At 32.8% G+C, this 12,524-nt stretch overlaps 1 protein-coding gene across 2 annotated transcripts in view; it reads right to left on the reverse strand.

The window, feature by feature from the left end:
* Nucleotides 1-12,524, reverse strand: part of LOC145246603 (cytoplasmic dynein 1 light intermediate chain 2-like) — a 151,341-nt gene that overhangs the window by 50,525 nt on the left and 88,292 nt on the right. For both annotated transcript variants that reach the window (XM_080108264.1, XM_080108265.1), the window contains exons 3-4: nucleotides 10,166-10,282; nucleotides 3,229-3,459 (exon numbers count right to left, since the gene is read on the reverse strand). In XM_080108264.1, coding sequence (XP_079964390.1) covers nucleotides 3,229-3,459; nucleotides 10,166-10,282 — 348 coding nt within the window. The remainder of the gene's footprint in view (nucleotides 1-3,228; nucleotides 3,460-10,165; nucleotides 10,283-12,524) is intronic.

The following is a 12,524-nucleotide window of genomic DNA, read 5'->3' on the forward strand; positions in this document are numbered from 1 at the left end:
TTGTGAAGTTTTCTCTTATGACAGAAATGTATGTATATATCCGTTTTCGTTGCCCATTCGCCCACTTTGTTTAGGCATTGTTGGAATTTGCGTTCAATAGCACATATATATTTTAATCTGCAATATACTAGGAGATCATCTACATATAAGGATCCCCCAACGCCAGGGTCCAAACATTTTACTATGCTGTTCATTTTAGCATCACGGATAGTACACTTCCTTCACAAACTCTCCTCCTAGTTCAAGTGGATCCAATGTGAACCCTAAATTTGCGGCCAGATAAGAATCTCTTTATAAATTATGGGAGTCTGTCTTTTAAATCAAGATTATGCAAGTTTCTCATTATTTCATAATTCTATGTAGAGTCATAAGCCTTCAAGATCGAAAAAGATTGCCGATAGGTACTCATTACTGAAAAATGCTTCCTTATAACTGTTTTCAAGATTAGGTGATCGGTCGTACTTTTATTATGGAATCCACATTGTAGGTTGGAGATAAAGTTGGATTCAAGATACCAAACCAATCTGTCATTATTCTCTCCACTATTTTACACAAACAGCTGGTTAATGAGATCGGTCTATAGTTTTGCAGGTTTGAATTGTCTTTTCCTGGTTTCAGGATTGCTTGTGGGTTGCCTCCATAAATCTAGCAATTCACCTTCTGTCCTTAATTTGTTATAAGTTCTTAGTAATTTTAATGATTAGGGAGTTGCCACAAGAATTCATAATGGATTTCATCTGGTCCTATGGCTATGTTGTGGGATCTTAATAGAATCTTTTAATTTGGTTAATTTAAGTTTATTGTAATCTAGATTTTTCGATTTAAAATTTAGTTTGTGCTGTTCAGCATTTTATTTAATTCTCATAAATTTTTTATGGTTTTGATTGGATGGATTTTGGAAAAGGTTTCAACTAGTAAGTCCTTTTTATCAGTTACTCTGTGATGTTGCGACTATTGAAATCCCTTAATAAGATAAAAGATTTAGGTAATTGGTTGATCAAATTTTTCAAATCATTTTTATCCACGTCATCATTTGGTGGGATATACAAAGAACATGCCATCATTGTTTTATATAGAGTCGTGTTAATAACAATTGCTTGGATGTTGGTTGTTATGTTTATTTTGCTGTGGGGTATATCATTTTATTTACTTTTTTTTTTAATTGTTTTAGGAGTTCTTCTGTTTAGTATTTTTTCTATTAAGAATGGTGATAACTCACCATTTTTTTTTTCTTTTCTAGTAATTCAATATTCAGGAATCTTGGAAAATTTCTTTTGTGGCTGGTAAGGCTTTTCCATATTTTATTTATTTTCTCGTCTTCTGAGCTGGAGAGATCAGACACATCTGAATGATTTTTTTTACTGGTATTCAGTGCATAAAAGGCTGTTTCTTACTTTTGTTTTCCATAAATTATTTATTCATTTTCATCTATCATGCTTCCTATCCGCCTCAGAGTCCATAATTGGGGCATGGCAAGGGGGAAACCCATTCGCCTTGCTTATGTTGGGATTACATGATACACATACTCTTTTAGTCAATAAAATCTCAAGCACTTTCTGTTGACTAAATTATTTAAAATCAATTTGTTTAGCCAAAGCAGATGTGAAGAGTCTTACCAATTGATTGACCTTTAGCCATCGTTTGCTATTATATATTTGGGGATAATGTTAAGTGGGTGGGAGATAATTATTTTAAGTTTGGGGTGGGTTATATATATATATATATATATATATATATATAACATGGGATTGGCATGATCTGCTAATTGATCCTCTCTGACTTCTCCTGTCTAGCCAAAGTAAGAGCCAAAGTGGTGTGTTAACTTCCAGTCCTTAAACCACCATGGTTCTGTTCTAAGACCTCATGGGTCGCCACCCATGGCCAACAGGTGGCCCCATTGAGAGACTTACTTTTTACAGAGGCGTATTCTAAAGTCTCGCTGACATGACGATAAAACCTGGGAAAACTCATTGTTTTCATGATTGTTATAAACAACCATGTGTAAAGTTTTGTTTAATGTTAAAATCTACATCACTACCTATGTTAACTAGCATGTCTTAACTCTAATTTTGTATGGGTATAGCGATTGAGTACACATAAAATACTATGCGTTTATTCATTTTAAATAGTGATCAGTTGCTTTGAGAAATATTCAAACACCAATGTTGCAAAGGATCTTTCACTGGTGTTTTTCCATACTTGATATGATTCTATGTTCATGAATCCTTCAGAAGAACAAAATATTAAATTTAATCAAATGAAGTCTGATTTTTTTTTTTTTAATTTATTAACTGTATTTACTACTTGCTTGCCTTTATAAGTAGATTTAAAAATGATTTTTTTTATGTAGACAAAAATAGAGTTCTAAAAAAAAAAAAAAAATAAAATAAATAAATAAATTTCTTTTTAAAAAGCCACACTTTGGACTGAAACAAAAATAAAAAATTCCCTCAGTCTAGAAAGACTTATTCCCAGACAGATATTACACCTTGATCCTAGCCAGAAGTCTGGCTTATGTTCAGTGGCATGCAAAGGCCAGGTGGTACTCAGAGTCAACTCCTTGGTTGTTTGCCATAAAAACTCAAAATATGTTATACTACCAAAAAATATAAGGGAGATGGTTTGCCTAGGATTGAATGCACCCCCCCCCACCTTCTGCATACAACTGCTTATGATCATAAGTTAGAATTTTGACAAAATTATTAACACATTAAATAGTAAAAAAAGTCTATTATCTTTAATGAAAGATGCTTTGATATAAAAAAAAACCTTTATATAACAAAGATTATCCCAGTATCATAATATTTCTTACCTTTCGCAACTGTAAGAAATAAAGACATAAAAGAAAGATGTTTACTTATCAAAAATACTTCAAAAATTGTAAAAGAAAAAAAGTCAACTTTATATTACTTTTATCAAAATAGATTTTTCATTAAAAAGTGACACTAAAAAAAAATAAAAAATTGTTTTGCAATTATAATTATATTTTATCTATACAGAAGCATTTTTAGCTCATTTCTTCATATTTATATCTTGCCACAAGCAAGACTTTTTTTTTGCAGGTGGTAAAAATACAAAAAAGAAGTTATTAAAAAGAAATGAACAAAAACTTGGCACAGTTTTTTTTTTTTTTTATTTTTTATTATTATATATTTTTTTTTTAATTTCTTTAAATAGAAAGCATTGAATCACAAGTTGATAATACATGAAATACTGAAAACTACTTACGGCTTTGTTCATATGCTCGTAATGTGTCTTTTGGAATCTTTAACTTCTCAATGTGTTGTCTGAGTACTGTAATCCATTTTTGTAACGAGTCCATAATATTCCAAGGCTGTGCCATGGATACAACCAAAAGTACAAGGGTGTGAGCAAAGTTCTCCTCCGTGAGCGCATATTTTAGTAAGTTTGTATGATGCGTATCTCCATCTAAAATCCACACACCAAGCCGGGCTTGATCTGAATAAATGAAAGGTTAGAAATTAATTTTTGAATAGAAAAATAAAAACATAGTAAAGAACACGCTTAAACAATGTTTTCTTCTATGATTATCAAGTTTAAACAAAAATGAGTCTATAACACTAACAATTACATTAAACAAAGCTATAACAAGGAGGAGAAAAAAGCAACCTTAGAAGAAGTAATGAGGTTGGATTAAACAAAGCTGAGGGGAAAAAGATAATGAAATATCAATGTCTTATGTAGGACATAAAAAGAAACTGGAACCTTAGGAAAATCATCATTCCCAGTAATTATAGGAGCAACGGAACTCATAGGAAAGAGTTTTAGACAAATATATACCTGGGGAACCAGGTGCAAGAGCAATACAAACAATTGCCCTTAAAGGAACAACTAAAATCATAAAACAATCTTTAAATTGGGACGTATGAGATAGTGAATGTCTGCTATCCAGCAGGATGCCTCATCTCCAGCTTAAAAAAATAAAAAAATAAAAATAACAACCCTGAAGATTTTTGAGCTAATCTTCTTATCTTATACATTATTCTCACAATGTTTTGGCCGATATGCATCTTGTCAAATTTGAAAATCTAGACAAAATTTTGAACTGAACTCTTTAATTAAACCAAATGTTTAGATTTTTATCATCACCTCAGTTATGATCAGGCACAAAGATTATCCAAGTTTGACAAGTTGTACCTTAAATTTGGACATTACATTGGCCGAGATATTGTGATAACGACATTTAAGACAAAAACAGTAGTCCAAATAAGCCAACTTTACCAATCACCACCTCAAATATTCTAAAACACCAATGAAGATTTTTTAATGAGAAAATGTCTGTATAAGCCTGTTTGTCAAGAAATTTGAAGATCAAAAAGGTGAAATTATTGGAGAAGTACAAGCTTCATCTTTTGGGGGAGCATAAAACATGCCAGTTTAATTAAAAAAATTAAACATTGAATTTATAACTTGCTCATCTTTGGTGTTGTGTTCATATTTTAACCATTGTACTCTTGAATATTTTTCAAGTGACAACAAACAAAACAACGAAAACAGATCATATACTCCAGAGGGAACAGGGTCGCAGCAGAGAATATGTAGTTTATATATGATGGGACGATGCTAAAAGTATCAGAATACCTTGCCATCCCAGCGAACACTAGAGATCAAAGGGTTAAATAAAGTACATAAACACAAGAAATATGAGTTATAAGATTACTAGCCGAGCTACCCGCGTTGCCCGGGCAAAAGTATAACATATTTCTATTAAAATTTCTATCTCTCTTACCATCTCTTCCTTCACTGGTTTCCCCCTGCCTCTTCCCTCTTTCTTCTTGGCCCAACCAATTCTTTTTCTGGACATACACACAGATAACTTGTTTTTATAAATTCCTCCAGCTTAACAGCTTAAGTGAATAAACATTATTGATAAAAAAAAAAGTTATTTCCCTTTATTTAGTATATAATCTGGCTGAAAAATTGATCCGCTTCCTGCAACTAAATCTGTGCCAATTTAGGGTAAAAAAATTAATTTTTTTCTAAATCTTATATTATTTATCCAGATTAATGCCAATCAAGAAAATACCAACTTTGTGGTTATCTGCTTTGTCTTTTAGCTAGACATACAAACAAACACAGACAACAAGAAAACAAGGATAGAACCAGCAGGGAAGTTTCTAGAAGAACTTAAAAAGGAGTATAGAGATAGGGATGCCTTACTTGAATTGCTCAAGAGTGGGAGACTTACTCACAAATAGATTAAAATAATGGCTGGCCTACAAATAAATGAACACATATCTAAGGAAATGGCAGAAACACTAGAGGAAAATCTCCAATCTATAGTGGAATGGGGACAAAAATGGATGGTCACATTCAATGCTGCCAAGACTAAGCTTGTTTCCTTCAATAATTACAAGAAACCTTCTCTACCACCAATAGTAATGGCCAAGAACACATTACTCAAAAATACTTCCTTTAAACTCCTCAGCCTAATGTTTACAGGGAACATGAACTGGAATAGATACATTGAGAACATTGCCAAGGTTGCTGCAAAGAAGGTAGGCTCTCTCTACCATGCTAGAAAACTACTTACGCCTGAGAGTACCCTGTACCTCTATAAGGCCACCATTCGCCGATGTCACATTTGGGCTGGTGCATCTGCTACTTGTCTCACTTCTGGACAAGATTCAAAAGAGTCACCAACCTGATAGGTCCTGAACTGTCATGTAGGCTTCAGCCTCTGTGCCATCAATGAAATGTTGGATCCCTTTACCTGTTCTACAAGTACTTTAATGGTGAATGCGCTAATGAACTACAAGCACTTGTACTCCCTCGACGTGAATACCCCCAACAAACCTGACAAGCAATCAAATCCCACCCCTTCACAGTAAAGATCCCAAAGTGTGAGAAAGCCGTTTACTCCAATAGTTTCTTCTCCAGAACTGCTAGACTTTATAACTTTTTCTGAGATTCTGCTTTCCCAACTGTACTGACATGCAGAAGTTCAAGTATAATGTGAACAGACATCTTGCTACTCATTTCCCTTCATAATACCCCTGCAACTTATGTCCCTGATAGTAGCCCCCTACTTCAAAGTGGCACTGTGGCTTATTTGGGATGAAAATTGAATAAAAAAAAAAACAAATGGTGAGTGCAGGTTCTGCTACTCAGCAATTGAAAGCCCGAGCCACCTAATGCCTGGATGCCAAACTTTATTGGCAGATGGACTTTACATTGTCTGCCACAACAAAGTATGTAAATACCTCCATTAGAAGATCTGTGGAGATGCAGCTTGACATATCAAACATCTGGGAGCATGAATCATCCTTGATGACGGAAAGGTCACAGTGTTCTATGGCAAAGACATACATACATGCAGATACATAAAAGACAAGGTCATTAAACCATACATTGTAATATGGAACATGTCTGAAAGAACTGCACTAATTATTGATGTCACTGTCCCAAATGACTATGGCCTTAATTCGGTACGTGCAAAATAAATAGCTGATGCTTAGTGTATGAACATTTTGACTTCTCGCTTTACTTAAAAATTCACTAAAAATCAGGAAATTAGCCAATTTTAATGAAACTTTCAGCATTTATGAAATAATGATCACAGAATATAATGAACCTATTAGTTTTATTTAAATCTTAGTGGAAATTTATTATTTTGTTTAAACAAAAAACACCTTCACTAAAGTTATGGTCTTCAGTAGTTAAAAAAAAAAAAAAAAAAAAATTTATTTTTTTTTATTTTTTTTTTTTTTTTAAATAAAGCATTGTATAAAAAAATTTTTTCTCCAAATTAACAACATGGCAAGAAAGAAGAAAAAGAAAAAAAACCCCAAAAAACAAAGAATACACTGAAGATGAAAGCTACCTTCGAAATATATTTGTGATAAATTCAAACAAGTAAAATATTTGTTTATTTTCCTAATATTACGTTGTGATTTGGTTTCAAGCGCATTTGATGCATATTTTATTTTATTCAAATTAAAACAACGTTTCTATATTGAGCTCTCATTCTTTGACGTTATTATCGCGTTACCTGCGCACAGTTCAAACAATTCAAAATACAACCGCCAGATACAACGCGCAGCTCTATACAGACTCCTTTCTCCAAATTAACAACATGGCAAGAAAGAAGAAAAAAAAAAAAATCAAAGAACACACTGAAAATGAAGGCTACCTGCGAAATATATTTGTGATAAATTTCAAACAAGTAAAATATTTGTTTATTTTCCTAATATTATGTTGTGATTTGGTTTCAAGCGCATTTAATGCATATTTTATTTTATTCAAATCATAACAACATTTCTATATTTAACTCTCATTCTTTGATAAAAAAAAAATTTTTTTCAGGAACATTACAAAAAAAAAAAAAAAAAAAAAAAGACCCTAACTCTGTATTAATGAATCAGATATAACTTGAAGAAAAATTAATTTCTCAAACTACCAATATTATCATTGAATTAAACCTTGTTTATTCAACATTTTCACACACAAAAAAAATTATAATCACAAAAAATATTTCTACTTATTTATTTTTAGATTATGTTTTGCATAAGTTTTATATATAAGATTCTAATATTTTCCTCGCTTGAATGAATGTGAAACTTTTGATGTGACAATTTTTTATATAATTTTGAAAAATATTTTTTTATTTAAAAGCAGGAACACAGAAAAATAAATAAAAAAATATTAAAAATTCTACAAACGTTCACGATAAGAGTGTACAACTGAGGGGGGGGGAAATGTACCCCCCCCTACCTCCCTCCCTTCAACTACATGATACCATTTCCAAACAGCTTTTTGACTTTGACAATTTGGGCTTCCGTAGAATCCATACTTAGACGATTTTTCATTTGTTTTGATCGTGTGAGCCAAAATCTCTCTTTTGGGAGCTAATCAAGCAAAGTTTTTTTTTTTGTTTTTTTTAAATTTTTTTTATTGAATTCAATATCTTAGAACTTTAGTTAACTAATTATCTTTGAAATAGACCCAGAAAATGTTTCTTTCAAAGGATTTTTTACAATGAATTTATTTAACTTCAAAATTTAGCTGAATTTGTTAGCTTTCGAATGTCGCTGTGAAAACATTTTTCATTATAATTTTCTTTTTTTCAGGTGCACAAACATTTTCCTTTTAGGTTTAATCTTTCAAATACAATAGTTGGAAACTTACAAGAAAATTATGATAAACCAGCCTTCAAAACTATGCCCCCTATTTTTTTTATTGGCCATTATTGCCCGTACTTAGCCTTAATAGAGCTGAACAGGAAAAAGATTTTAAAAAAATATCAGAACCTAAAGAATGATTTCAAAATGACAGTCTAAAAAAAACAAACAAAAAAACAAACAAAAAGCAACAACAACAACATTATATCAGTTGTGATAGGAGCAACTGGTCTAATCGAAAAAAAAAAATCTTAATACTTAGAAACAATCCCTGGAAGATCAAGCTGACATGAAATACAGATAGCAGCCATAATGGGACCAGCATCTATTCTTAAAATAGCCCTCAGATATAAATTTAAATCATAATGAAATCAAGTGTTAGCTCCAAGACGGAATTAGCTCCCTTGATCTCTTAAAACTACCCAAAGTAAACAACTGCCCTTTATATTATAGATTGCTATAACTTATCTCACCTGGTGTAAATTGTAAATGAGTACTTGAGTTAATTTAAAGTATAGCAGCCCTAGGTGAATTACCTTTCCCCACCAAGTTAAATATCAAGATCTTGATTGCATCTAATGTGGAGACATTAAAACTAAAACATATGCAGAGTTGGTGTTTTCAGAGTAAAGTTACACAAAATCATTGCACTCTTTATATTTCAGGGTTATGAGTGGCTATTGGAAAAAGATAGGCGAAATAATTTGTATATAGTTTTGCAAAAAGACATTTTATGAACTATTTCTTACTTGAATTCAATGATTGTTTTTATTTTCACATAAAAAAAAAAAAAATAGTCCTACTTAGGAATATTGCTTTATTAACAAACGTTTAATATCTATGCTCAAATGTTGCTTTCTGGCTTTTTCTTGCAGGTGGAGGGATTTAAAAGGTAAAAAGCAGAAAAAAAGAACATAGCAATGGATTGGCTTAAAGGAATCCCATAACAAAATCCATCAAGCATGAATGCTTATGGACATAATATTTGACAAAATTATCAACTTCATGGAGTAAACAAAAGAACATGGAGAATGACAGCTGGAAGACATCTGATAGCGGTAGATATATAGGCATTTTCAAAGGAAATTGCCTATCATCACTACAGTTTATAACCATGGTGCTACTGAACATACTCAAGTGCAATGCCAGATAAGAATTGATAAATACAAAAAATAAACTACCTCATGTATATGGACAACTTGAAATGAGTTACAAAAAACAAGTAGAAACTAAAAAAATATAAATATAATTAAAATCTTCAGGCAAGACATTCCAAATGAAATTTGCAATGGAAAAGCATCCAGTACTAGATATGAAAAAAGAAAAATTCAAAGAAAAGAGGAAACAGAAGTAAAAAATTGAAACTATACTTGAGAACAAGGAAACTCCTTGAAACCAAATTATATAATAGGAACATAATGAAAGGAATAAATACCTGTGCAGTGTCTAAGATTTTCTGGACCCTTCATAGACTGAACACAAAAAACATTTGGACTAAAGTACAAGGAAACTAAATGATCATGCACAACACCTAAATGATGATACTGACCAACTATGTAAAAAAGCAAAGTAAAAAGTGGAGACTGTATGGATGATAGAACAATAGTTAAAAAAAAAAATGCAGATGAAATAATTAGCACAAAAAGCAGTAAAACTGAAAAGTAAAATGAAAGGAGATGTATAATGGTTTTATAAGAGAACTTCCATGATTTCACGAGCCCAATCTCTAATTACCCTGATTACAATCACCATGAACTATGTGTGGAGTGTAGTTGAGAAAGACACCAACTGTAATGTCATCAACACTAGGATTTAACCTATGTTGGGGCATCTTTGTATAATACTGAAAGCTGCATGCTCCCAGTTAAATCTGTGATGGAAGTTATAGGTGACTTCTCCAACCAAGCTGTTTTTAGCAAAATATTTTTTAGTGATGCACTTGGTATTTTAAGAATACATCGATTATTGATCAAGATTCTTACCAAAACTTTTAATGTGTAAATAATGCGAAATGAAAAACTTACCATCTCGATACTCATCTTTGACATCAATATTATAGTACTCTAAGCCAGATCCTTTCCTTGGATCATCGTTTCCTTGTAACTTGGCAATCATAGTGGTTTTTCCAGATTCAGTGTCACCTGTAAAACATAGATTCGGAAAATTTGATATGCATGTAAAGTCAAACATTTTTTAAAAATAAATCAATTAAGAAACAACATATTGTATTCGGTAGATTCAAGTTGTGGAGGAACTGTGTGTATGTCTGCTAAAAACTTGTGTCCGCATCAGACAGGCACAAACGTGGCACTGTTAGAAAGAGCAATGTCTCGGACACATTGGAAACAATAATCAATTATTTTGTATAGAAATGTCGTTTTGTTTGAAGGGGAGGTGGGGGGTCGGATGAAAAACTTGCTTTTGACACTGTTTGCAAACCGCGCATGTGCGAACTGTCGTTTTTGATAAAAAAAAAAAAAAAAAAAAAAATTTTTTAATTAAAATAAATTGAAATTTTTCAATAAGAGTACAACAATCAACTAAAAAAAAAAAAAAAAAAATTGTGCAACCAAAAGTCATAAAAATATATTGAAGCTGCTCTTTACATTGAGTATTATCAGCTGAATAAAGCGCTCAAATCCTGGGTCCGACAGAGATGGTGTGATACTATCAAGCGAAGATGAAGACGACCGCGGAAACAGTGTTGGATGTTGGCAGTTGTCGAGTGAGGGAAACATGGTATCACAAAGCAAAGCAAAAAAAAAGAAAAAAAAAAAGAATTAAATCAGATTCTTAATTTACGTCGTAAATGTGAAACTCCAGTTGCAAATTTTAAATTGAAAACTATGAATTTGTGTCGATACAACATTGCTTTTTGATAGAAAAAAAAAAAAAGGCTGTTTCTTTGCTTAAAATCTTGATAAGTATTATTCGGACTTTGCTTTATTCAAAACAACGGTTAAAAAGGTTGTATGCTGACTAATGTAGTCATAGAGACACTGATAATGCTGAACACTCGGTTGCTCAAGTTTAGTGGTTGTCCTGGAAGACAAGAAAAAAAAAGTGAACTTGTTTTAGCCAATCTGAAACTGAAGTTGTGTGAAATAACAGAAGTTATAGATATCAGAAGACAATGAATTCACTGAGAAAACCGTATTCAAAGCAGCTGAAACTGCCCAAAGGCCAAGGATATAAAAAGCTCAGCAGCTAAGACTTTGGCTTCCATATATTGAGATGCACAAGATATTTTTTTGATTATCTTGAAAAAGGAAGAATCATCACTATTGATGTATAGTATATAGTATTACTGGTGTGCTTAAAGGAAGATATCACTTAAAAAAAAAAAAAAGTGCCAGAAATAAAGAAGAAAGTGCTTTTTCACCAAGACAATATACCATGTTCCATTAGTCGACTAAAGAGAAGGGTTTTTCAGAATAGCAACCGCAGACTCCACAGCAAAATGCTAGTGTAAAGAGCAGTATGCATCACCACACTTCTTTATGAATGTGAGTCTTGGACGATCTATAGCTGCCATATGAGAAGTCTGGACACCTTCCATATGAGGTTTCCAGAAGATTCTTGGCATCACATGGAAAGACAGAGTGCCACACATGAAGGTTATGGGGAGGGCAGGCAGCTGCAGCGTGGAGTCCATCATGATCCAATGCCAACTCAGGTGGCTGAGGCACATCATTTGAATGCACAGCCACAAATTACTGCGTAAAATCCTCTATGGTCAATTACTCCAAGACTGACACAGTGCCTGGGGTGGGGTGGTGCAGAGGAAGCGTTTCAAAGATCACATTAAGAGATCTCTAAAGAGGTCTCCAATAGACCTCTCTATACTAAAGGAACTTTTTTTCTGCTGGGATCTCTGGCACTCCCTCTGCTCACAGGAAATGAACTGTATTGAGGAGCAGTGAATACAAAACCATATTGTGGAGCGTTTGAAGAGGCATGCTCACCAGGCCATCTCTGCTCAACCCAGCACCTCCTTCACATACCTGATCTGTGATTGTACCCATGGGTCCAGGATTGGACTATTTTAACATCAGCAAACTTGCAAGAAGAAGAATAGACCATGTTAAGAATTAGTTGCAATGATAGTAAAATTGCATAAATTGCGCTTTGAATTTCTTCGATATATTCTATCCTTCATATCTGGCCTTCTGTGACTACTGGCTGTTTGCAAATTTCAAAAGAATATTCCAGTAAAAGCGCTTTAGTTTCAATGAAAAAGTGATAACTAAAACTGAGGGATATTTTGAGAGCGAAGACGAATTGTTATACAACAACCGTACTGAAAGGTTAGAGAAGTGCCGGAATCAGTGCATCACCTAAGAAGGAGGATGAATACAGTATCCCTGTCTATTCGCATTAATC

This window comes from Euprymna scolopes, chromosome 24, assembly GCF_053919585.1.
Source record: "Euprymna scolopes isolate OS-2025 chromosome 24, ASM5391958v1, whole genome shotgun sequence".
Classification (NCBI taxonomy): Eukaryota; Metazoa; Mollusca; class Cephalopoda; order Sepiida; family Sepiolidae; genus Euprymna; species Euprymna scolopes.